The 27,757-nt window shown below is 46.8% G+C and overlaps 1 protein-coding gene and 1 long non-coding RNA gene across 7 annotated transcripts in view; one reads left to right on the top strand and one right to left on the bottom strand.

Annotated features, from left to right (window-relative positions):
• Positions 1–27,047, bottom strand: part of slc4a3 (solute carrier family 4 member 3) — a 38,397-nt gene extending 11,350 nt beyond the window's left edge. The window contains exons 1-7 of one of the 6 annotated variants that reach the window (XM_077002476.1): positions 26,903–27,047; positions 21,117–21,271; positions 13,280–13,433; positions 12,075–12,322; positions 11,150–11,331; positions 9,881–10,101; positions 9,232–9,321 (exon numbers count right to left, since the gene is read on the bottom strand). In XM_077002476.1, the coding sequence (XP_076858591.1) occupies positions 9,232–9,321; positions 9,881–10,101; positions 11,150–11,331; positions 12,075–12,322; positions 13,280–13,433; positions 21,117–21,170 (949 nt within the window). In that variant the 5' untranslated portion in view covers positions 21,171–21,271; positions 26,903–27,047. Of the gene's footprint in view, positions 1–2,915; positions 3,804–9,231; positions 9,322–9,880; positions 10,102–11,149; positions 11,332–12,074; positions 12,323–13,279; positions 13,434–21,116; positions 21,272–21,982; positions 22,573–22,598; positions 22,800–26,902 lie in introns of those variants that run through there. The other 5 variants (XM_077002473.1, XM_077002474.1, XM_077002477.1 and 2 more) reach the window with 5 other exon arrangements.
• Positions 13,344–14,378, top strand: LOC143512318 (uncharacterized). Its single transcript, XR_013130426.1, has 3 exons — positions 13,344–13,439; positions 13,736–13,840; positions 13,996–14,378. It is a non-coding gene; the product is annotated as an uncharacterized LOC143512318 (long non-coding RNA).
• Positions 27,048–27,757: the final 710 nt, after the last annotated feature.

Raw genomic sequence — 27,757 nt, 5'->3', positions numbered from 1 at the left:
GTTTAAAACACAATTTACTCAAATGACTTGTAACTGAACTTAAATTGCTTGTACAGAACCTTAAATGGCTTATGGGCGCAGACCAATGCTGTCGATTTGCCTGGTTGACTTCCATGTAAAAATATAAATTAGGATAGAGCAATTGAAAACTGCGCTAGACAGCACACAATGCAGTGTTCACAAACTGGCCCTGTGTTTGAGAGCACAGCAGAGGGGATTGTTGGGTGTGCAGAAGGAAGTCAGTACCACTGTCTCACATTACAGCTCAGCTGTCTCACATTACAGCTCAGCTGTCTCACGTCACAGCTCAGCTGTCTCACGTCACAGTTCTACTGTCTCACGTCACAGTTCTACTGTCTCATCACAGCTCTACTGTCTCACATCATAGCTCAGCTGTCTCACATCACAGTTCTACTGTCTCACGTCACAGTTCTACTGTCTCATCACAGCTCTACTGTCTCACATCATAGCTCAGCTGTCTCACATCACAGCTCAGCTGTCTCACGTCACAGTTCTATTGTCTCATCACAGCTCTACTGTCTCACATCATAGTTCAGCTGTCTCACATCACAGCTCAGCTGTCTCACGTCACAGTTCTACTGTCTCACGTCACAGTTCTACTGTCTCATCACAGCTCTACTGTCTCACATCATAGCTCAGCTGTCTCACATCACAGCTCAGCTGTCTCATGTCACAGTTCTACTGACTCACGTCACAGTTCTACTGTCTCATCACAGCTCTACTGTCTCATCACAGCTCTACTGTCTCACATCACAGCTCAGCTGTCTCACATCACAGCTCAGCTGTCTCACATCACAGCTCTACTGTCTTATATCACTGCTTGGCTGTCTCATCACAGCTCAGCTGTCTCATCACAGCTCTACTGTCTCATCACAGCTCTACTGTCTCACATCACAGCTCTGCTGTCTTACATCACAACTCTACTGTCTCATCATAGCTCTACTGTCTTACGTTACAGCTCTACTGTCTTATATGACAACTCTACTGTCTTATATCACAGCTCTACTGTCTCATCACAACTCTACTGTCTTATATCACAGCTAAACTGTCTTACATCACAGCTTTACTGTGCAATCACAACTCTACTGTCTTACATCACAGCTCTATTGTATCATCACAGCTCTATTGTCTTACGTCACAGTTCTACTGTCTTACATCACAGCTCTACTGTGTTCTATCACAGCTCTACTGTCTTACATCACAGCTCTACTGTGTTATATCACAGCTCTACTGTCTTATATCACAGCTCTACTGTCTCATCACAGCTCTACTGTATCATCACAGTTAAACTGTCTTACATCACAGCTCTACTGTATCATCACAACTCTGTCTTACATCACAGCTCTACTGTCTTATATCACAGCTCTACTGTCTTACATCACAGCTCTACTGTATCATCACAGCTCTACTGTCCCACATCACAGCTCTACTGTATCATCACACCTCTACTGTCTTACATTGTAGCTCTACTGTCTTACATCACAGCTCTACTGTGTTATATCACAGCTCTACTGTCTCATCACAGCTCTACTGTATCATCACAGTTAAACTGTCTTACATCACAGCTCTACTGTCTTATATCACAGCTCTACTGTCTTACATCACAGCTCTACTGTATCATCACAACTCTACTGTATCATCACAGTTAAACTGTCTTACATCACAGCTCTACTGTCTTATATCACAGCTCTACTGTCTCATCACAGCTCTACTGTATCATCACAACTCTACTGTCTTACATCACAGCTCTACTGTCTTATATCACAGCTCTACTGTCTTACATCACAGCTCTACTGTCTTATATCACAGCTCTACTGTCTCATCACAGCTCTACTGTATCATCACAGTTCTATTGTCTTACATCACAGCTCTACTGTATCATCACAGCTCTACTGTCCCACATCACAGCTCTACTGTATCATCACACCTCTACTGTCTTACATCATAGCTCTACTGTCTTACATCATAGCTCTACTGTCTTATATCACAGCTCTACTGTCTTACGTCATAGATCTACTGTCTCACATCATTCTGCTATACAAGGGTGTCAGCCCTCCATTACAAAGAAGAGACAAAAACCACCACCCTTGTGATCCTCCCAGTCCCGTGTTGGACAGTGTTGCTGGATGACATCAGGTCTGTTATCAGTAATCTAATTTTATAAATTAGCTCTTCAAAGCAAATCACAGTCAGGGGTCAGGGGTCAGGGTAAATGTTAACCTTTGGTTTGAATGCAATAGGGAGCAATCTGATATTTACTCCCACCCCCTGTTTTTACAACTGAACCACTGGGTAAACCACATTTCAGTGAATCAGTAAACAGGATGTGCTCATGCCTCAGTAAGCTGCAGACTGGAGTGGATGAGCCTAGGGCCGTGTGTGTGTGTGTGTGTGTTTGTGTGTGTGCGTGTGTGTGTGTGTGTGTGTGTGTGTGTGTGTGTGTGTGTGTGTGTGTATGAATGGAATGAGGTCCCTGATTGATAACCTCGGTCTCCATGCCCATGTCTTGTTACCATAAGCCCTAGACTGCTTCGATCGTAATATCGCTAACCCTCGTATTAGTCCTGGGCCTCACAGTAATTAGCTTGTGTTTCCGAAACAGGATCAATGAAACAACTCAGTCCAAATTTTCCACTGACAATTTTCCAATGTCAGCTACAAGTACTCATCAGTGAAAAATGCTAAATGTAAAGTTCAGTTTGATAGCATCAAATGTTTCCAAGTCAGCTAATTATGTCCTAAGAGAGACTGACCACCACATGACCTCTCTGAATATCCCTCCAACGGCTCTACAAATCATTGACTCCTCAAAGGCTCTTAGATGAACATGCATTATATGGCCCACAATCACCATTAACAGCTGTTCTCCAACAGGTGTGATTCACACTACTCACAAAAAGGTCCGGCAGGGGAGCCGAGATGGCTGTGGATGGCCTCCAGGAGGTCATAGTCCTCAAAATCCAGCACAAACTCCTCAAAGTCCTCAAACCCATCCACGGGAAAGCCTCTGGAAGGTTCCTCATCTTCCCCGAGGTGTCCTTGAGTTTCCTCATCTTCTGCCTCCCGGTGGTGATTGGCTGCTCCGTCTTCGTGCTCCTGCTCCACTCCAGTCATGTTCACGCTGATGCCTGTGCCTCTCCCTGGCCCTGGTGGGGGCCGTGCCCATCCAACGTGTGTCACTCGGGCACCACAGCCTACCTCTGCTGAGGTTAACGTTAGTGACAGGCAATGGTGCAGGCCTCCATTAAGCTGTTCTACTGGATGAAAATAAAAATGTTTCCAATCTGCAGTCTAGTGGATGCAGCCAGCTGTTAGCATAATCCACAGCTGCTACCGGTCTCCAAGCTCTTAGATCTTCTTGCGCCCGCTGGTGGGTTTCTTCAGTTCCAGAGGGAGCTCAGAGACGTCACACGCTTCCTGTGCTCACCAGAGAGAAAGCACACGAGCAGAAACCAGGCCAGCGAGTAGAGCAAAACAAATGCGGCAAACAGCAACGAAAGAGGTGTGATCGAAGCGCACAACGCATCCAGCATTCCACAGTGCCGTCCTGATGAATCGACCAATCGGATCCACCTGGGACGCTGCGTCTGACGAGGGATTTCTCGAGAGGAGGCACAGCTGAAGTGCAAGAGCTTCTGTGGAGGACCAGGCTCTCTAGCAAACGGTCTGAAGAGCAAGCACTCAAGCAAGCAGAGGGGATGCTGGAGATGTCTGACAGTTCTGAAAAAAACACCGAAACAACCGATCTGCTTGAGTTTTTTTTTTTTTATGGTCTCCTATTGGTTCCCGTTCGACTTTCCGTTACGTCATCACTGAACCATTGGCTCAGCCGCTGTCCTGTTTTCCCAGCCCCGCCCTGCTGGCGTGAGTCACGGGCCCTGTGCACCATCCACTGCCCCTGCCGCCCCCCGGGCCCCTGATGCCCCCCTAGAGGCAGGCAGGTGACCATCCAGAAGGCAACCTCGATGATGCTGCCTCTCCAGATTCACGACACGCGCACAACGTGCAGACCCGCTGGCCGGGCATGGCGCGGGGGAGCCGGCTACCACATCGCACTTAGTCAGACGATGTCCAGACGCATCCTTGGGGAGTTGTGGGGCGGGAGGGTTGGGGGGGGGGGGGGGGGGGGGGGGGTGACAGAGAGCTACACATTAACGAGCGCTGTCTCTACATCGCAGGTCTCCATGGAAACCGTGATCGCCTCCGGCACTCGCGCATCTCTCATCTCCGCCTCTCTGGTACCTGACACACACTCCACACACACTCCACACACACCCCACACACACTACACACACACTCCACACACTCCACACACACTCCACACACACCCCACACACACTCCACACACACCCCACACACACACACCCCACATGACGGCTCACACCGACATGGAGCCAGAGGCATCTGGCAGAATGCACTTGCCAATCCTGCCACTTCAACCTGCTAAAACAAGCCAACTTCAACCACGCTTGCTTTTCAAGATACAGGCAGATGATACTGTATAAACCAGCTGAACGTAAACAGTATCAACCACACCATTAAGTCAAGGTTAAAAGTTAAAGATTCTGAGCATATGGGAAGTTAATATGTCATTCACAGACATGCGCTAAATGCTAACTACAGACACTAGGAGTGTATATGTGAGGTATCGACAACTCCCTTTCAGGACAGGACTCAAACTCACTGGTCTTTTCCAGTGCTAGTCCAAATTCTCCAGTGTAACAATCAATGATTCCCACTATGTGAACACAGGAAGGGTCAACAGGGTGGGAAGGGGGGGTTCCAGGGATGGATCATTGATCCAAACGACTGTGTTAATTACTGCCTGAAGACCCTGTCTACAATTCTCACATAGAAATGCTCAGTCTCTCTCACTCTATCACTCTATCTATCTCTCTATCTCTCTATCTTGCTCTATTGTAATCTCTCTGTCCCTCTAACTCTATCTAACTCTCCTAAAAAAAGGCAGAGATTCATTAGATAAAGTATTCATACTGTTCTTCGATTTACACAAATTCTACATCAACAGGCCAATAAAACTTTTGCTATTAAAGTTTTTTGAGGTTAAAATAAGTTGCTATTAAAGTAAAATGAACAGTTAAATGACTTTAGCGTATGGTTTGACTGTTCTGCATTGTGAATGCAGTTGTCACGGTGCCCATCCCCTGGTAACGGGTAACCCGTGGTGACAGCTAAGCAGGTGCGTTTGTTTGTTTACTCTTTCTCTTGTCTTTCTCCTTCGCGGTAACTCCCTCAGGCGGCAGCGTGCAGCACCTCAGCGTGCACACTGGGGTCGTCACTCTGTTGTCCTGCTGTTGTTGGTGTGACCTTGTCAGTCATTGGATGTTACGCTAACTTTCTTTCTTCGGTAACGTTGCTGTTGCTTGTACCATTGGAGACTGACGTTTGCTTCCTGCCTTTTTCCTTCTGTCCTTTTTCACACGCGACATCGATGTTTTGAGTGTGACAAATAAAGCTTTACTTTTGTTAACCTCTTAAGTTACCTCTCTTTTCTAGTAAATGAAGTAAACTTGATTTCAAATGAATCCCCTATTCCAAAATGTAACATCTGTCTAAAGCTTCCAGTTCTCAAACAGAAAGACCGGTTCTTCTCCACTATAGTCAGTGTGTAATCCTGATAACATTGACACTGATACTTTACATCTCTTATATCTTGAGGATATGTATTTGAAAAATGGTTGCAAAGCAATTCTGTAAGCTTCCCTGGACAAGGGTGTCTGCCCAAGGCCATCTACATAGATGTGGATGTACATCAACATTACCACATATATACACTGCTCAAAAAAATAAAGGGAACACTTGAACACAATGTAACTCCAAGTCATCCACACTTCGTGTTCAGATAGGAAGCAACACTGATTGTGAATCAATTTCAACTGCTCTTGTGCAAATGGAACAGACAACAGGTAGAAATGAGAGATTTTCAACTGATTTCAAAGATTTTTATTAATTGAGATCTAGAATGTGTTATTTTAGTGTTCCCTTTATTTTTTTGAGCAGTATATAATGCAAGACAAGAGACAGTATATATGTGACGTTGGGTGCGAGGCGAAGAACGAGACACAAATCCAGCTTCACAGGCACAACGACACGTTTTAATGCTTACAGGTATTGCGCAATAGCGCACGCTAAACAGACACTTACACACGTAACGTGTAGACTCAAACATTAGACAACGACGAGCACAAGACACTGCGCGAACGCACATTAAATAGACAGACCACATCAACCCCACGTGATGACGAGACGAGCCACAGGTGAGACGGATAATGACAAGACGCACCCGCACCCACGGAGGTACACAGACGCAGACGAATAGACGCAGACAACGTTAACACACGCCCCAAAGGAAGGGTTCGGGGACCGTAGCGTGACAGACGCCCCCACCAAGGGCACTACCCGTCCCGGGGTGCCAACAGGACTGAGTGCCCCGAACCCACGTCGATGGGCGGATCTGAAGCGCCCAGTCCTGCGTCTGGGAGATGAACGCCCTCGGCGGAGAGTCCGCCACGCACAGTCTAGAACACCCTCCCTGGGAAGACGGGGGAAAACACGTTAGACACATTTAACGGGACATTCACAAACACACACACAGGTACACTTACACATAGTGGCACGAAAGGGAAAAACAGGTTAGGCACACAAATGGGAAGACTTACGAACACTGGCATACACAAACATGAAACAGGCGCCAGACTACGCGCCAGGAGTAGAGCGATAAGGGGAGAGAGATCGGGAGCTGCCGGTGCTGCAGCGGACGGTCCTCCTCCGGTCCTCGCAGCAGACCCTCCGCGGGGTGCAGCGCGACCGGCGGACGTGCCGGGTGCAGCGCGACCGGCGGACGTGCCGGGTGCAGCGCGACCGGCGTAGGCGCCGGGTGCAGCGCGACCGGTAGACGCCCCGAGCGGACCGCCTGGGAGATCCCCTGCGGTCTCCATCTCCTCCTCCTCTTCTCCTTGGTCCCACTCCATGGACTGCTCCGGGCTGCCACCCCGGGAGCAGTCCATCCTCTCTCCACCGTAACGATCGGAGGATGGAACCGTCTCTGGTGTCCACCTCCCCTTCACAGTCCCAGCGGAACACTCAGAGGGAGGCGGACTGCCTTCCTCCTCCGACTCGAACTCCTCCACCTCCTCATCGTAGCCCACAGCGGGGAAGGAGCGTTCTGACGGAGGGTAATCATCGTCTTCCTCCTCCTCTTCCTCACCGTAGCCCACGGCAGGTGCGTTGCACTCGAACGGAGGGTAATCGTCGTCCTCCTCCTCCTCGCCGTAGCCCACGGCAGGAGCGGAGCACTCGGACGGTGGGTAGTCCTCCTCGTTCCCCTCTCCCCCACCATAATCCACTGTGGGGGCGTAGCACACGGAGGGAGGGTAATCCTCCTCCTCGCCGTAGTCCACGGTGGAGGCGGAACAAACCGAGGGAGCCTGATCCTCCTCTTCCTCCTCGCCCTCCGATTCCTCCCCCTCGAACTCGCTCTCAGGGGTCTTCTCTGTGGAGCAGAGTTCAAGGGAGCCGACCCTCAGGGGCGAGAGGTCTCTGGTGGGAGAGGGGTGTCGCTCCCTCCACATCCGCACCGCGGTCTGGCGGAAATACTCCGCCAGTTCCCCAGTGCTGGCCTCCCGAGCCCGGAGCAGCATGATGCTGCATAAAGGGTCCTGCTCCATAAGTTCGGGAGTAACGGTGGCCGCGCGGTGTTGGGCAGGAGCAGAGGCATGGCGGCGCTTGCTGGGCTTCTTGCCCTTCTTTGGCCGGGTGGTGTAGCCTGGCATGGCTTGTTGTGTCTCTGACGGCTCGTCGTTCTGTGACGTTGGGTGCGAGGCGAAGAACGAGACACAAATCCAGCTTCACAGGCACAACGACACGTTTTAATGCTTACAGGTATTGCGCAATAGCGCACGCTAAACAGACACTTACACACGTAACGTGTAGACTCAAACATTAGACAACGACGAGCACAAGACACTGCGCGAACGCACATTAAATAGACAGACCACATCAACCCCACGTGATGACGAGACGAGCCACAGGTGAGACGGATAATGACAAGACGCACCCACGGAGGTACACAGACGCAGACGAATAGACGCAGACAACGTTAACACACGCCCCAAAGGAAGGGTTCGGGGACCGTAACGTGACAATATATACTAAGAAATACCTCCAAACATCACGTTTAAATTATAAGACGAGCTTTAGGCTAAACCATTTGGAAATGCTATTACAGGAACTGTGTAGGACCTTTTGATGAAGAAGAGGGCTGCTATTTCACTTATGATTGCTGGTTTCAGAGCAATTACCCTAAAGCTCCAGCCAAATCCATAACAACTGCATTTGGCACCCTGTTCTTCTCAATCACTACGACATCACATTAAAGCTAAAAAGGAGGCGTATGGAAATTGGTCCTGATGTCAAGCACTGAAACTAAAGGGGTGTGGCCTGAGTTATTTCTACAAGGGAGTGGTCTGGGGATGTTTTCTAAAGGGGTGTGGCCTGATTTATTTTGACAAGGGAGTGGTCTGGGGATGTTTTCTAGAGGGGAGTGGTCTGGGGATGTTTTCTCATGCATTACACTTAATTGAGCTAATTTTATTAAGGATAATTGCTGGAAAAAATAACAAGCCGCTCATTCGTGCATGTCCGAGTCCCAGTGATCCCAAGAATATTTCTCCATCTACACACTCTTTTACTACAGTTTATAATGAGGCTGGAGTATTTCCAGGCCAGTACTGACCCACTAGTGGCCCAGCACTGGCCCGGTGTGGTTCTGCTCCTTGCACAAACACGTTTATGAGTATGGACATGCACACGGCAGGCACTCACAAAACAGCCCACCACAGGACCGTCAATGCCAGTCTCATCGTGAACCACAAAAACAAACCAGAGATTACAGAGCACCTCGATCACTCCTCCCAGAAAAGGACACACACTGCACAAGGGAAGAACCGAAAGTCATCATATTGAAATAAACACTTCCAGAAAGGAAATGTTTCTAATAATATTTCCTGATCATAATGAATAAGACATTGAGAATTAGACTGAATAACCTAACGTGTTAAATAAAGTAATCTCCTAAAGTTAAACAGCAGATTCATTGTCCAACACTGAATCAAGATATTTACATTTGGTCTGATATTGTTTATTATATTGTTAGGGCTTGGCTATGGCAGAGAAAAAGCAGACACAAACCAAAACAAGACATGGCATGAGTTTGAAAGCCAGTCGTTGGAGGGCATCCCAACCAAAACACAGCCGTCCTGCTCAGGTTCGCCTCTCGCGCTGCAGTCGCAATATATGGAAACATTAAGAAAAAAGAAAAAAAAAAGAAATTAAACAGCATGCAGTTCATCTGCTCTAATAATCTCTCCCAGTCTGCGAAAAGCATAAAACACCGCGTCAAAGCAGTTGTTAAAAGAGGAGGGAAAGTAGAGGTTGGAAGAGAGAGAGAGAGAGAGAGAGAGACAGAGACAGAAAGAGAGAGACAGAGAGAGAGGAAGAGAGAGACATATAGAGAGAAAGGAATGAACGTTATAATAAAAATATTTTTTAGCTCTGGACAGGTCTTTATTGCATTCAGAGAAAGTTCATTGTAATAGGTGCTATTATTTTGATATGGGAAAGCCTTCAGTTTACTAGTACCAAAAACAGACATATCAGGTGCCGCGTTGGTGATCACAGACGTTACCCCAGGACAGACGTTACCCCAGGCCAGACGTTACCCCAGGACAGACGTTATCCCAGGCCAGACGTTACCCCAGGCCAGACGTTACCCCAGGCCAGACGTTACCCCAGGACAGACGTTACCCCAGGCCAGATGTTACCCCAGAGTCTTTCTTACTCTTCATGTCATCGAGGTCAGCGGTGGCGAGCATCTGGGCCTCCGCCTCGTCGGTGGGCACCTTCTGGTAGACAGCCGTCTCGGCACCCATCATACTGCCGATGAAAATGCGGTCTCTCAGGTCATAGCTGCTGCGCTGCAGCCCAGACGGCCGGTGCACGGGCCTCCGGCAGAACCAGCCGCGTCCGCTAATGCTGGCCAACTCCGCGGGCAGGCCAGACCTGCAGGAGAGTGCACGCACCATGCATTTTGCGTGAGCGCTTGGAAAAGCTGTGCAATTTCGAGTGTGTGTGTGTGTGCGTGCGTGTGTGTGTTGAGATGATGGCAGGGAGTAGGAGAGTTTTGTTGCTGTAGCACACACTATCATTAGGCCTTCTAGCTAATTCAGTGCAGACTAGAAAGATGGAAAGCTTGAGATAATAGTTCTCTTGCTAGCTGGCTTGAGGTTTATCAGCCAGCAGAGGGCGCTAGAGTATAGGCCAGTCAGTATGCCAGTCTGTCTCAGCATAGTACTATATTTTTAACTATTTAAACTTTTAAGACCCGATGAGGAATCAGATGGCACAATTGTACAAGGCAGCAATGCAGAGTGCAGCTCATATTATCCACAGTGTGTTATCTGGATGTTATTTATAGCCTTACCAAACTGTTTAGATTGCACTTCCCTTGTTTGGTTTTTGACCAGATGGGACTGAGGGTGGAGATCAGATGTTATTGATGCATTTGGGCCATTATCACTAAATATCATAAACACTGCCAAATTAATGTAAAACACACTAAAACATTGCAAATTATAAACTAACAACAAACAGCTGATGATAATACGTTTATACTATTAAAATCTTGTTTTCTTATTTTCCCCATCAGAATTAAAGAGAGATTGACTTGACAATGGCATAATATAAAGGTTTTCTATAAGGCTGTAAAACTAAATGTGGCTTCTGTAAAAAAAAATGCTCTGGGTGATTTAAGACTTGACAGCTCTCTTACTGCGAATTAGCACTGTACTCTCAGTGTGTAAAACCATATTACCACACACACGATTTGACAGAAGCGCTCGTGTAAGGGCCTTGCGGCTACAAAACATATACGTCATAATGCACACGGAGCGATAATCATCATTTTGGGAGGTAATTAAAAGGTAAGGCGCTCCTGCCAAGTACGAGATGTAGAAGCACCTGAGATAAAGGACCACGTAGCGCCTGCTCCCAGCGGTTCCTTTAGGAGAACCGATGGCTGGAGGAGGGGATCAATTAAGGCCCGCTTTACCTGATAGATGCCTCCTCATCGTCCTCTTCCTCTTCCTCTTCCTGTCTGTCATGTGGCACCTCCTCCTGGGCTCCTGCGGTGCTAGTGGGGGGCTGCTCGAGGCAGAGGGGGCTCTCACTCTCCATGTGGAAACTGGGAAGAGGGAGGGGCTTCACCAGATCCTGCTCCATCCCCAAACTAAACTGAGAGAGGACAAGATGTGTGTGTTACCCTCCCCCGCGAGGATCCGTCCTCTCACGCAGCCATAACCCACTACACCTGACGCACAGGGAGGACCTCCTTTATTTAAGCGTGCTGACGAGTTCTCGTTTTGCCGAATGTTTAGGACAGACAACTGTCCGATGTACAGTCAGCAGATCTATATATGATATGTCAGCTCAAACTGCACACATTCAGCACACACACACACACATACACACACACAGTCAGCAGTTTTGTATGTACTTTCACTCTAAATCTTGATCTTGATCAGAGCTGTAAATGTGTAAGACATATGTATATATATAAAGTATTTCAGACTGGTTCCTACTTCACTGAATATTCTGATATTAAAGAAATTTGATCTTAGGTATACCAACTTTCAAACATTCTTAAATTCTGAGGTTAATGATAACAAAACAAGTAAATTAGTTGACATCTCTGGTGCTCAGAGAGAGGTGCTATGAAACTGGATGACTCCACAATCGATGGCTAATTCCCACAGACTTGAACTGACATAAACACTGTGGTTCTATGAGACTAAATACAGGGTCAACATTACTGCCGATCATCACTGATTCTATGGTAATATATCTCTCATGATCCATATCATCTCATATGATCTGTATGAGCCATGTGTCATTTTTTTTGTTTCTGGGAATCCTCAGAAAGGAAAAAAAACTTTGACCTGAAAAAAAACAACAACGAGCATATCACATGTAATTACCTGTGGTTGCTGCTCAGACGTCTCAGTGGGTGTGGTTGCTTGGCCCTGCCCCTCAGTCTCAGACTCCGCCTCCTCCTCATCAACCTCATGGATGGTGGGTGTGACCTCAGAGGGAGGCATGGACGTCTTCTTTTTCTTGCGTTTCTTCTTGCGACGGCGGTCCATACTGAGCACCCTCTTCCTCAGTCGCTGCGGGGGGAGGTGGGTGGAGAGGGGGTGGTGGGTGTGGTGGAACGTGTGCCGATGGTCTGGGAGAACAAAACGGTGAAGTCAGCGAAAACTACGACATGAAGGTGTGTAATAATGTCAGAGGCAGCATGTTACTGTAAACACTGTGCACTGTAATATTTGTATCTGATCTGCTGGTCTGTTGTCAGTTGAGAGTCCTTTTAAGCAGGCTATTTTGGCAACAAGATTTTGCTTTTAATGCATGGACTCATTACCTAGGACACCTATCTAACTGATAATTACAATTTGGAGTCAGATAGATTTATTAAGCATTTACATGTATAAAACCTTAATCTGAGGCTACTGGTCCTTTTGTCTATGGTGAGCAAAGGCGTTCAGCTCGTTGTCTTAACGACTGCGCTCACACGTCGAGTGTTGAGGCGCTGTTGCATTGCAATGTCGATCCAGCAGTGTGCCAGCTGACTGAACGGCTCTGAGTTGACATCGGGGAGCTTGTCCCCTCAAGCTCAGAAGGACTACAGAAGCTTCCAGAAGAAAGCTGGATAATGTGCTCAGCTGTACCCAGCCCCTCTACAGAGTCCTTTTCTCTGTCACCACTGAATCACAACCTAGTTCCCACATCACACATTTGTCATGGTGTGTCAGCTGACAAACCTGACTTGATCTAGGAAGCTTAGTAGCTGAAATCCAGCTTAGAATCACTCCCAAAGGATGTAGAGAGACAGAGAGAGAAAGAAGAGACGGAGGAGAGACAAGCCATTCATCTGTCAAAGGATTCATGCTCTGGGCTTTAAGTGCTATAACAAACAAGGCTAAGAGCTGGAAAGGTGAAGCGTGTGTTGAAGGAGATCTCTCAATCTGATGGTTGGAGGCTTTACGATCGTCATTTGCCACCACCTAAGTGAGCCGAGCGAGCCAGTTCCACGAAGATGCCGGACCACGGCTCGGTTCTTTCACTGGAGGCCAGGGATGTGAGCCAGGAGCTGCTGTGATCTGTCCAAAACGTAGACACTCACATTCAAAGTCCTTCTCGTTGTAGCTGCGGCCCATCTTGTCTGCGCCGTTAGCGGTGGTCTCGGTAATGATGGCCCCGAAGCGCTCCACGGATAAGGCCTTCTCCCAGTTTTCATCCTCCAGCCCTGCTGAGCCTCTCGTCTCCTCCGCCAGAACCTGCAGGTAAGACCGCGGACACAATTACACAGACGCTCTGCTGCGTTTACCAACTTCTGCAGATTAGTACAGCTGCTCCTGGTAATGGGATTTTATCCCAACTCCCAGAACCCTATCACAGTTAAGAACCTCATTTTGGGGGTGATAGTTTACACAGCGAGTCTTTGGTGTCTATAGTGGATTTGAGTCTTAAGCATAAAAAATGAAACTTACTGAAATATGACATATTCCACATGATGCATATACTGTATCACAAATTCAGAGTCCTCCAGCAGTTAAGTCTGAGTTACATTCCTCATCAGATCTACATTTGCATCAGGAAAACGCTCGGTGATGACATCTGGTCATCATGTCTGAAGTGTTAAGGAACAGCAGCACCCTCTAGTGGCACTCCTTGTGCAAGTCAGGTATACTAAGGCCCACCACATTCTAATCAAAGCGATTGTCAGTCATGGCACCTGCAATCACCTAGAAATCAATGCTATTGACCCACACCATAGATGTCTCAATCAGGTTTACCCTCAGCCTAATACATTGTCATGCTCTGTACTCCTCCCCACAGGAAGGGGGGGCTCTGGCGCCAGGGAGTCGTGTAGCCGCTGGTCTCTTGGCCTGGAATGCTTTCATGTCGGCTTTGAAGAGGTCCGTGAGCGATGGGGCGGGTCGAGGGAAGCTGCATGACAGGCTACAAGGCCACCAGATCCGTCAGCGTAAATGTCACCCACCCATCGGGAGGCAAAGCAGCAAAGCACCAACAACAACCGAAATGGCCGTCTCGTGCGCCCCCCCGTCATGTCTGACATGACGTTAGAGTCAAGACCGGCGGACAGGCCGCTTACGAGGTCCGGGAGGCCCCGAGCAAACGACGCTGGCATGTCAGCTCGGAGAACGTCAAGACTCTGAGGGGCGTTTATCGATGACATGGGAAACCACACGTGCTCTTGTCTCGAGATGAATCACAATTTAATGAGGCACTCAAACGCCTTCAGAGGGGTCCTCTCAGCGCACGGGGTCTCGGGTGCCCTCTTAGAGACCTGAGGGATAATTAAGCAGAGCAGATGGGCCAAAGACATCAGACCCGTGAAATGGGTGACAGAACAGGAAGCTGCTAATGAAGCCAAACAAAGTCCTCTTTGTCACCCGTGTCCCTGGGCTTTGCGTGAATTAATCAGGACAACATTTCATTAAGCTCCTGGTGCTTGCCCCCTGTTCGCCCACTCTTTCATCTCCATTCAAATGCTTGACTTTAATAAAGATGGCTGTGACCTGTGAAGTCAAACGATTAATCATTCCCTCTGAAATAAGCAGGCTAGGATCTGGGCCAGCTTGGTGCCACAGAGAAAGGGCAAAGGGAAAAAAGATTTGGGTTGTTTTTAACCATACTTGGACATCAGTTCTCTCTTGATCCTTTGGAAGCTTAATACGAGAGAAAACAGATGCACAAGTAAAGGACGTCAGCCTTTATATAGCTGAGTATTTTTCCTAATGGGTATATGTACCACATATGGTCTAACAGACATAACATTGTAATTAATGTTCGCTCTCCTTTCTCACCCTGATTGTCTCTACATGACTATGCTTTCTCTTTCACTCTTTTTCTGTCACCCTCCTTTTTTATCTGTCTCTCTCTATTTCATTTGTTTCTCTCCACAGACAATCCTGGTGCCGCGTGTCTGAAGCTTCCTTCTTTCTCTCCACAATTGTTTTGCCTTAATTACAATTGTGTGACAACAAAAGAACAAATGCAAAACAGCAGAGGGCTTTTTTTTAGCAGATCACTTTTTAAATGCCACTTTTGCATCTCTTTACTGTATGGACCACAGAGGGGACAAGGGACCCAAAACAAACACTCTATTGTCCTCCCTTTCAGAGCCCTGGCCTATTGTGAAAATGGTAATGCTTGGATCCAACTGGGATCGAGCGTTGGCTGTAGAGGTAATGAACTGCCTCTCTAATCAGCAGTGCATTCAACACTGGGGATGAGGACAGGACTGTGCTGGGTAACCTGGACACAGGCGGGTGAACGGCAGTTCCAGCCCTCGTCTCCCCTGTCCTTCAAGGACGCAGTCAGGGTGTCAAGGTCTCTGGCACGGGGGACAGACTTGGGGGAGATGGGGGTCCCAAGGGTGCTTAAATGATGGAGAATTAACATGAAAAAAGTAGAGATGAAGGGGCTATTGTGAGGTGCAGTCCCAGATTAGCAGAATACCCACAAGGCTGCCGGTGTAGAGGGTATCAAGTCACATGCCTAATGGAGGCCCACCTGAAGTCTTTCTGTAGAAGCTCAGAGCACCGTGTGGTATTTCAGCATGATGCCTCCCCCAAGTCCTGAAAGGCCCGGATGTCCCACTGTTCTCCTGATCATCTCAAGTCTTGCGTGAATCTCCAAGAACCCTGCCTGAGCCCCCTTCATGGCTAGGCTATAGTACACATATATATCTCAACATTAACATAAAGTTAAACTCTGACTGCTTGCTTGATCTGGAGAATGAACAGATACTAGATGTGTTGGCAACAGGCAAGAAGCAATTTCAGCCCAAAAGTGTGTGTGTGTGTGTGTGTGTGTGTGTGTGTGTGTGTGTGTGTGTGTGTGTGTGTGTGTGTGTGTGTGTGTGTGTGTGTGTGTTTGTGTGTGTCGTGCTCCATGCAAGGCAGACATGATGAGACAGGACTCAACAAGCATGACACTGTTTATATATTAATAATGGTGTAAACACTAATAGCTGACCCTAGACCAGCCCTTTGAGTGGACTACTATAGTGTATGGCCCCTCCTTTCAATAACACAGCTGCAGCAGTCTACCAGTGTCCATGGCATACTGGAGTTGTCATGCCAACGCGATGGGTTCAGGCTGTGAGTTCGACGCTAGTGCAAAACCTTCAAACCGAAGGGTGCACAAAGCTCTTGGTTGGGTGAAGTGATCCGCTCCAAAGCCCTGCAGATCAGGGAGTGTGCAGGCCACAGCCCACCGGAGCTTCTGCACTGACACCCGTGGAGACACCAGCACTAGTAGCTTTGCTGTTACAGTGAGTCAGTTCCTCTTCCGCTGGCGTTCAAGTAGCACCACGAGTCCTTGGAAATAGAATCAGGAGTTGCGTCTCAAACGGACGCCTAGCCAAGGGTCACTGAACGGAGTCGCAAAAATAATCCCATGCATGACTCACTTCACATGAACCTTAATGTTCATCAAATTCTATCACTCCGATGACCTATGTGCGCCATAGCCCGTGGGGCCACGCCCACTTCTATGCAAGCTGAAAGTGAAACCGCAAAAAATAGTAACTTTCCGGTTTTGTGGTTATTGGTTTCACAGATGGCTTCAATCTCATATGCAGTGAATACAGTGGTGGAAAGGGCCCTGTGGTTCACTTACAAGACACACTTTACTTGTCCTGTAAGTGAAACACGTCGGGGTCACTGTCAGCTTCCTACTTGGTTTTACTCCTTACAGAATATGAAGTGAAGTTCACTTCCCTTTTTGGAATACACGCCATTCTAATATTTCTTGAAGAATCTCTTTTCTTGTTTTCTCTTTTCTCTCATTTTCTACACATTCTCTCTCCATGCATATTTCTCTCAGGTCTTTTTTGCTTATTTCACCTCTGAATCACCCTCGCTCGCTCAAGTTCTTCGGTAAGTGAGCATTAAAGCTAAAACCATCAAACCTTTCCCTTTATATGACATTTTCTACAAGGACAAGCAAATTAATCACCATGATAATACCAAAATCTCATTACAAGCCCTTTCTGTGCAAAGCAAAGGAAAGGGTTTAGGCCAAAAGTTATTGTTCCCTTTCTGCAGAACAATGTGTCAAAGAAAGATAAAAGGGGGGTGGATGTGTGTGTGTGTGTGTGTGTGGGGGGGGTGTGTCTTTATAGAACAACCACCCTTGTGAACATGTTTCCTTTCAGTCCCCTGTTGAACAGTGTCAGATATCTGCTGTCGATGATATAATTCTTGAAACGAGGGGGCGATGTGCAGTGGAGTATTTGGTTCAGCGAACGCAACCGCCGTAATTCAGATTCAGACAGACTGTCTCCCTCAACCCCTTCCAACCCTCCGAATTTGATTTTGTCAGTTCAGTCACTGGTGCTACGAGCTAAGTGCTGATATCTAAGGACAGAAAGCAAGATTATCTGTCCAGATGTACAGTTCATCTACCAGGTGCATTTGAAATATTTTTAAAAGAATTCTTGAGCCCATGAAATCTCGGTTCTAAGAATTAAACTCTTATTTCTGGTCCGTGGTCCATTCAGTTATGTCCAGGCTCATTACAGCTAATGCAATTCCAAAGCAGCAGATTAAAGACAAGCAACACTCGGCAGTCCAGTCCGATGGTGCACCGTTGATATGACAATTACAACTACACAGAAAAGCAGCAGCATCCCTGCACCAGACCCAGTGACAGACACAGGTGGAGTCATGATGGTGCAGGTGGAGGTAACACTGCCCTCTGAGCCTCCCCTCCCACAGCTGGGGTCAAGACATGCTTTATCAACCACCTGTACAGTGCGCGGAGATCAGCCTTCTCTGAGTCCTGGGAGGAGAGTTAACAGCTCTGGCCTTTACTGAAATGACTCCACTAGCACGGCAGTTAGCTGGCGGACTACGCATTCTCTCTGACGTCAGACGGGGAGACGGGCGGCTTCTGAAGGAGAGGGTCCACTCAGCTTGACCACACCCCCTCTCAGCTTGATCACACCCTCTCTCAGCTTGACCACACCCTCTCTCGGCTTGACCACACCCTCTCTCAGCTGCATCGTGGCATTAAGATGCCGGGATGAGGAAGCGTCCCTGGTCATGTGTGTCTCCCATTTGCCTTTAGTTCTGCTGACCCAGGCACGCCCAGTGTCAGTGACATTTGGATTGTTTCACTCTGCACCTTTTTCATGATTACTTCACACCTTATTGCCATGATTCATTCATGACTTACTTACATCATAAGGTTGTGTAACGCTTTCTGTTTCTAGTTTTCATGCTAGAATTTTTTACACTTTACCAGGAAATTTTAATTCGATACGTTTGTAGGGATTATGTAAAACTTCAGTTTTAACCTCAGACATTGCTCTTAGAAGCTGTCCTCTTCGAAGCTGTCCTATTAGAAGCTGTCCTCTTCGAAGCTGTCCTATTAGAAGCTGTCCACTTCGAAGCTGTCCTTTTTCATCCATTTGCCTCCAGCTGCACGTTAACAAATGCTGTAAGTGTTAATGTTGGTGTTAAACACCGGGGAATTAGCCCTGTGTGGTTGGCACATCAACATCACGCAGTATGCGTTAAGGAAACCGCACCGGTCCATATTTGGAACTGGAATGTAGGACAACAGTCTGCAGTCGCTCATGTTTAATTCATCTCTACGGCAGTATTAAAAAGATGAGGCTGAAAGATTGTGAAATCCTGTAAGTAAATCCCTTACAATCCATTGCTGTGCATCAAACACAAATGTCAAGAAGCAACTCTCCCCACCTCTGTGGCTGCCTGATTTGTATGAGTTTGTAATTGACCAAACATTTGCATCTGGGAATTTTTCACTGCTGATATGTCATATTCTAGACAGCATGAATGCAAACGAGTACCCAGCACCTGTAAACCAGCCACTGAACACCTGTGACTGGGATAGTAGCCCAATCACAGGACACTATGATTTGCATGGCTTACTCCTATTGGCTCCTTAGGACCCTTTAGAAAATCGGACAAGTAGGCAGATCTTATTCCAGTGCCCAGGGCTGGTCACAGGCTACTACTCTTCTTACAACCTGAACTGAAATGTGATCTGTGGCTGTCAAAAGCCCTCAGCAGGCCCCAAGGCACTGCCAGCCCCCCAGCCGTCATATATAAGCCCTGCACGGACTCACAGCTGGCCATATTCCACAGCACACTGGTTTCCCGTGCGTCTCTGAGCCAGATTAGGCCGACGTTTTCCCTCCCTGTTCTTCAGCTGTCTGAAGTCTTTGTCTTTTCTGAAGAGTTATGATCTCTGTTCTGAAAGCCCCCGCCCACCAGTCACCAGGCTGAGTGAAAGCTCCTCTAAGACAGATGGATATCAGCAGGAGAAGAGCCACTCACACACCCAATACTAGAGACCACCAAAGACCTGGAACTGATCATCAGCCTGTTGCCTCATGCTCGTGTGCGTGAGTTCAGCTGTTTTTCTTAACACTTCCTAAGATTACTGGAGCCTAATGAACTTGCCCAGAAGTCCGATCCCTTCCGACTGTAGCGCTAACTTCCTGTTGTGGAAATACGAATGTGTGGAGGTCCGTGGGACCATGGGACTGTGAGGCATCCAGCCAAAGAGGCTTCACTAGTCTTGCTTTTGGGGTTTTGTCTAAATTTAAGCATGTCCCCATGTTTGAAAATACTTATGAAGCAGTAGTATATTGTAAGTGTCCGAATACCTATTATTACTGTAAGAAAATCTCCATAAGACCAGGAGAAGATGGGAAAAATAAATGCACAGTGTGGCGTTAAAGACGATCACTTTTTACAGCATTAGAGAACTGGCCACTTTCATTTCACTAACATCTATCACAAGTCAAGAAATCTGTGTGTTCAGCAGAATATCAAGACCACACCATCCATTAACGTCACTGCTGACATGACTGGAATATGTCAGCATGTCCATTAAAACCTACAGTGTTATCTCAGGTAATAACATCGATCGTAAGATGCACACGTCTTCTTTTCCAAACCCAAGACCGTGTTCGTGGTTACCGTGACCACGTCTTCCATTTACCTGGCAACACACGGAGTGCTTTGTGAGCTGTATTCCGAGCACACAGGAGGACGGCAGAATGAGATGACAGCTGAAAGCAGCAGAGAAAGATGTTTTGCAGTAATACTGAACCACTGAAGAAGAGTCCGACACAATGATGTCTGACTCACACTGAGCCATTTCCTTCGCCTTCAATGAGATTTGCTTAATTTAGGAAGAAATGTTAAAATGCACTATAATAAACTGATTGCAAACATTAAATTACAGTCACTTTGTCAGCACAGTGCCCTTTGTTTCTAGAGCACATTGAGCTCCGTACTAGACTGAAAACGGCATTTCATCTCTTTTGCCCTCTTCCCCTCTCTCTCCCTCTCTCTGTCTCTCCCCCTCTATCTGTTCCTCTCCATCTCTCCCACTCCCTCTCTCTCTTCCTCTCTCTCAGCCTGCCACAGACTATATTCTGAGTGGCACATAAGAAGTGAGTAACAGAGACACTGTCTGCTGTCTGCTCCGTGGTAACATCTGCCTCGCTGTCCCATGTGACGCAGCACCACAGCCAGGTGTCTGGCCCTGGGCCACGAGCCCCCCCGGTCCCCTGAGCACCCCCCATGGCTCAGGAGGCCTCGGCAACACCAGCTCAAATGAGAGATGTTTGACTCCCTCTACTTTATCAGCATGAACGTGGCAGCTCACTGGTGTACGGAGAAGACGATTACACTGAATCCACACCGAGTGTCACTGAACACCGAGGGTGACCACGCTGAAGGAACTGCATCACAGCAACTTTGCATACACACAGTGGATACACACGGTAGACATACTTAGCCAATCCACTTTTCTCAATCCTGCTTGTGGCAACTCCTACAGGTCATATATGTCATATGTGTGCCAGTGCTATGGTAACACCCCGAGCAAGTAAGAGAGCATGCAATGTAAATATGACAACAGAGGTTACGGGCTTTGTGTCCTACCTGATGTAGGCTGATCAACACATCTGTCTCGGGGGCATGGCCTCCTGTCGCCATGGGGACAGGCGGGGGCACAGCGACGGCAGTGTGGGGGGGGTCTGAGATCAGCCCTTCTCTTTGATGGTTGGGTGGCCAGTCAGCCTGTGGGGTGGCATAACCTGAGAGGACACACAAAGAGGCATGTGTATTCTGAGCCATGCAGATCAAGCCCATGTGACTCAATACACTATCACAACTTGGGAGCCATTTACAGGCCAAGCAGTGAGCATGTATTTCACTCTATTTCCTCCTCCCTAACTGAACAGCAGGTCATATGATGGTTCCTGGTATACAGTCTGCTGCAAAACACATTCAAAAATGCAGTAAGGTAGCATCTTAATTTGTCAATACATTGTGCAGTTTTATGAAAAGCAAGTGATGCATTTTCTGTGGGTGCCCTGTTATTCTGCGGTTGTGGCTGTGATTGTGCCTGCAGGACTCAGTCCACCCTCGATCACACCTAGGAAGACAGATTGATTTGGTCCTGGGTCCTAATTTGGCCCCGCGAGATTTAATGCAAAAAATGTCTGGCAGGTGCGTCAAGGGCAAAGTCATTCTATCCCCAATGTACTTCAAATCCACTCCAAGCCAAATACTAAATCTTAATCTGCTGTGCATCTGTTCCCATTAGCACAATTGCATCTTCCTGCCAACTTGGACCACATTACACACAAAGAGAGACACATACATACACATATTTGTACATACTGTATTTGTATGTATGTAGGTGTGTGTGCATGTGTGTGTGTGTGTGTGTGTGTGTGTGTGTGTGTGTGTGTGTGTGTGTGTGTGTGTGTGTGTGTGTGTGTGTGTGTGTGTGTGCATGTCACCTTGCTTAGTATAATAAACAGCTCGGCTGAGAGCAGCTGCAGGTGATTCGTGCTGGTAGCCACACTGCTGGACACTGCTGGACACTAACTGGAGCTCAATAAACCAATCAGGTTCATCAGCTGAACAAAGAAGTCACCCTGTCCAGGCTGCAATCGCTAACTTACACAGAGGCTGTTCGGTTCTCTGTGACACTCTGTGACACTTTGCCAATCGGAAAGAAAGATTCAATATAAAACTGTAATTATTAAACCACACATACACATAAACCACACATTATTTAAAGAGCAAGGGAGGAATAGGACTCGTTTAAGACACATTCTCAAAAACAACATTGAATTCATAAATAAAGTGATCTTCATCATTCCCCTGTTCTACACCTGCTCTTCAGTATCGGACCTCCGTCTGTTCATCTCTCTACTAAACACAGTCAGCAGGGAAACCATCGAGCAGCCATATTTATACACCAGATCCTTTTTTCTCAAATGACTCATTTGCCATCTGCTATTAACCCAAGTGGAAAACTGCTATTAATGTACCAATATACACACAAGGCAGCTTGGGAGCTCTTAATAATCCCAACATTTCCAAAAGCAGAGCCAACTGATTGGTGCTTGCCTGGGAAAGTTACAGGTGCCTCCCTTCCATGTAAACATGCTAGGGACGTCTGATCCATAATTACCCAGAGCAGCAGGTGAAGCCAGGCCCAAAACTGCTCTTTCCAGCCTCACTGGATGTCCCCCAAACTCCTGACCCCCCCCAGAACGCATGTACTCCTCAGCACAAACGCGCCTGTACACATCAGCCTCACACAACGACAGTTACATAAACTCCACTTCAACCGAACTAAAAATGGATGCTCCTGCTACTTCCTGTACATGACCCGTGTTTGAGTTTCACTTCCTCTTTCCCCCACTGTGGTCTCAGGCTCAGCAGAACAGTGCATGAGAAGAGCCAAACACATCACCTAAAAAAAAAAAACCTCCACAATTCACATGAAGCCATTCACCACAAAACAAAAGCATTAACTATGGGTAATGGAGTCTGTTCAAGTATTATCCACAAAATCTAGGGCTTCGGGTCAAGTAAATAGACAAGTGCTTGATATTCAAAGCACAGCCTTGCATATTTACACGGGCTTCAAGATTAGCCACACAGACTATCAGTCACCAAATGACACGTGGAAGTATTCCTGGCCTCATGAATGTACACATCTAGTAAACGGGCCTGGTACTTCCTCTGGAACATATGCAGGTCATGTTCAAATCCATTTTAAATCATCTATTATGTACACATTAGGAACAGGCTTTTTTTTCCCAAGGACAGTCGGTCAATGAAGCTAATGTACTAATGGCTTCTTAACACCAATAATTAGTCCATGAAAGCTAAGTCAGTTTCAGGTAATGGTTTTAAATGATTCCCCTGTGCTCATGGACTTTACAGAATTCCACTGCTGGCAGCCCGTTAAAAATGCTGGGGTCCGTTCTCCTCCAAAGTGTCCTTGAGAACTCACTCTGTGTTCAGATTCTGTGCCACACTGTGTCGTGTTTATAGACCCAGAAGGTCGGCCTAATTATTCTAGTGCCCGACTTTATCCCGCTAGTGACTTTTGGCAAGCAGACAAAATGCACAGTGAGATAAGATGCCTGGAACACACCACAGGATCTGCTAGTTAGCTTCTCTCCGTTGTTATAGCACTATGCAGTCCCTCCGAAATACAGGGAGCCAGGGGTGTCTAAATAAAGCTCTTCTACGGGCTAATGACACATGTTCCACCGTGCTCTAAATAAAGCTACTGCGCTCATTCTGATATGACAGTGCCCCAGAGTTCTGAGCATTACATATAGTTAATATAGCAGGTCCTGATATATTGCAGACAGGATGAACACACCATTCTATACTGCACACATCCATGCAAATCAGACCTGGACTTTTTCAGATCTGGGGTTCTGAATTCTTCTGGCTTTTCCACTGGAAGGCGACACCAAATTCCACAGCCTAGCGGAAAGCCTCAATAAACAGAAACATATTGACCTGTCAATACCAACCCTAATATCTTCTCCATATGGATGTTTTTGTAAACATTGTTTTGTTTAGAAGTGTTTATTAAACCACAACTTTGCAATGTGCTCTATGCACAAATTTCAGATAAATGTTTCCCCTCTAATGGCACCACATACAAAATACAAAGCATCAGTACTACAATACGCATTACCGATCATTAATGCACATATGTTGTTTTGCCACAACATTTCAGTGCAGAGACCATTCCAGTGTGCTGCATGCACACGTGGCAGTCAATGTCTTTCGTCCTCACTGATCCTGCAGCAAGTGGCCGGCCACACGGGTGTGAAAGCGGCATCCTCCGTTAGACAGAAACCCCTGGGGGCCTCCTAACAGGTGTGATCACAGCACAGCCCCTATATATCACAGATGACTGCATCTCAGTACACACTCGGGAGCTCTCGATCAGATTAGTGGCCCTGGCAGCTCATCCTGTGAGATGAAGGGTTAGCGCAGCGCGCTAGCACCTTCCCTTCTCCTCTGAGCTGCACCAGCTCGGCCCCAGCTGTTGGAGAGGGGGCGTTTAGGGCCACGGTCACAACATCTCTACTTGATCCCAAGTCAAGGAGCCGGTCACGGACTTCAGGTGAACAAACATCCACTTCTGCTCAGACGTACACGGATTGTGCACAGTGTGGACTTTCCCCTGCATCTGTTTTAAGAGGACAAATGCAATCTGCCCCTTTGCGACTGCCATGAACAATCACTTCAGAAGGAGTGGCATCTCACACACAGACTCAGCAAAGGGGGAACGAGACAGTGTCCCTTCACCAACAACAATAAAGTTAAGCAACAATGAAACATCCCCAAGTGCCCAGTAGGGTAAGTGAATGCTGGGTACTCTTTTTTGAGGAACTGTAACCTGAGTCTTTTGAAACTGCTCTAAATGTCTGTATGTGCTTATAACACACTCTCTTCCAGTACTGTATCCTACTATCTGGCCAGCACTCTGTATACATTCATACATTCACTGAAATCTAAGCCTACATTGTCATTAAAAAAGAAAATAAGCATATCTTCTCATTTTGATCTTGCTACACCATGGGTTTCTGCAGTATCCTCAGCTACACTGAAGCCTCTTTCATCAACAGTTTGCAATAACAGTAACTGGCAGCACAAAATTTAATTTCTAATGCATGCCCCAAAAGCCATGTGCAGTGGGAATGCACAACCCTCTAGACCCTGTAAAAATGATTTAGCAAATTAAAGATCTGATTAATGGAAAACTGTTGGCAGAACTGACAGACCAGAAGCAGGCTTTCAGGTTTTGTGCACACTGACTGCTAGGTTATAAACAGACAGCTGGTACTATAAAGCATTTATGAATCATAACACAGACCTTAGGTTGAAGTATTCTAGACCTCCACTCAAGGAACTGACTCACTATATTTAGGAAATGTGATAAATAAATAAATCCAGGGTTTAGAGACAGTCGATATTTGGGGCTGTAATGAAGTGTTGATTATTCAGTTGTTACCGTACACACATACCACAAAAGGTGCAAGGTGTCTAGCTATCCTATTGGATTCTTGGAGGTCAGATCATCTTCACTGCTCTCTGGCCATGAACTCATAGCTGATTCCAGTACAGCCACCGCACTGTTTCTCTAATGGTGGCTAAGAGGTCTTAGCATGTCAGACACGACAGGGACTAGATTTGGATTGACTACCACTCCTTTGCAGACTAACATTCAGCGGCCCATAACCAGCTGAATGATGCACCCCTGTACCTACATGGGTGGCCCTGGAACACATAGGACTTCCATTACACCCCGCCACTTGAGGAAATATTTTATACTCACTTAATCTAACATATCTGTGTTTGGGTGTGCACGTGTATATTAGGAATCCATGTGGGTAGCAGAAACATCTGCAAAGATCATGACCTGTCGTCATATGTTGACGTGTTTACGTGGTACTGTCGTCATATGTTGACGTGTTTACGTGGTACTGTCGTCATACGTTGACGTGTTTACGTGGTAGGCCAATGCGCTTTGCACCCGGCTTACAATGAAGATGTGTTTAACGTTTTACAGAAACTGCTGCAGGCACTGTTGCACAGGGGCAAACATGCAAATATTCAATTTAACTGCAAAATAACAGTGCAAATATGATAAGTAAAAAAAAACTAACATAACCCCAGGGAATTACATATTTCTGAACAGCAAAACCTTAACAAAAGGCGTATAGATATGAAAGAAATAAAGAAAAGTGATATTATCTGGATTAGGCGATAGTTTTCACAATAGTGCTTGAGTTACAATTAATCCACAGTCTTTTGTAATAATTTGTTGAGTTATTTGATGGACTATCGCTCGTTGCGATAACCTACTCCAAGCTGGTGTCAGCGTTAGCCTAACCCAAACCACATCGCTAAAACGCAATGGCCTTTGTTCTGGGCAATCTGAAGGCTCATTTATCTGCGACTATTTTTCATACAACAGTTCCGCGATTTTTATTAAAGACCAACCAACAACAGAATGTATCATACATTAGTAGCCTGAACCAAATGGCACATAAATCGATAAACCCGGTAAGCCGGTCATCGCGCGCTACATCACCTGGATCACCTGCTCGCGGTTCCTCAAACATCTCGTGCGTTGCCCGTAAAACACCTGGTCCATAATTACGATATGAATAAACGAACTCGACTATAAGTAGAAGCCGTGGATTCAAATTTTTTTCTCAACGCATCGTGCCATGCGCCTTGTCATTTGCAGAACGAAATAGGTTTCACCTACGGATCTCTCTGATGGAGGCGTCTCCTCACCAGACTCAGGTCATACAAGTTAACGACGCTGCTTACAGTGGCGTGAAGAATCGCGTAAGTTGTTGCATGAGACATTAGCATTTGCCTACCTGTGTGTTTTGGGAGTCGCCTAGCAGAATGAGTCTGAAGACGGGCAGTCAGACAGCACGGCGGCCGCGATGCTCCATAGTGAAAGATCTCCACCTCCCAGCTGCTGGGCTGCGTCTACAGTGATGCTGGCTTCGGTCACGTGACGCAGGGAATCAGCTCTGAGGAACACTGTTGGTGTGGCTGATGCTAAGGTGAGACTTCACACTTTAGAAGGTTCGGTCATTATGAGCCAACCACGTCGATGTATATTGTTAATTAAGTGGTCCTAATCATAACTATAATCACAACCTTAGAAATGAACAGCATAAATGGTTTATTTTTTTAAAGGTTTTTGCTTGAGTGGTGTATATATAGGGTCTGCAATCTGATCAAACTTGCAGTTAACAGCTACTTTAAGAATCATCATTATAATCATCATCATAACCTGACAAGTCTCTCTAACCTCACACTACGCCAGCAAGATAAAAGTAATTTCAGGGTAACAACAAGTGTGTCGTGCGATCATGACAACCTTGAGGATTGTAAGATAGAGAAATGATGGTGGTCAGATTCACAGGTAAGGTGGTGGTGTATCTGGGCAGGAGAGGCTTGGTGTGATGTGATCTAACAGGACGAACTCACATGAGCTGTGGGTTTTCTGCGGCCATCCACGTTTCATCTGGCTTCTCTAAACTCTCGGGGATTAAATAGAGAGAAAGTGAGAATTCACCTCACAGCCAGGTAAAAAAACCTTTACTGTATTGGGTAAAGAAAGAGGTCGAGATGTTTGAGGATGCCAAACGATTAGATGTGTTGACAAAGCAGAATCAAAACCTCGGATGAAAAGAGACTCGTTAAAGCTTTGATGTTGTGCA

The sequence above is a fragment of the Brachyhypopomus gauderio genome, chromosome 4, assembly GCF_052324685.1.
Source record: "Brachyhypopomus gauderio isolate BG-103 chromosome 4, BGAUD_0.2, whole genome shotgun sequence".
NCBI classification, from domain to species: Eukaryota; Metazoa; Chordata; class Actinopteri; order Gymnotiformes; family Hypopomidae; genus Brachyhypopomus; species Brachyhypopomus gauderio.
Note: the sequence above shows the minus strand (reverse complement) of the source record. Positions and strands in the feature narration are given on the sequence as shown.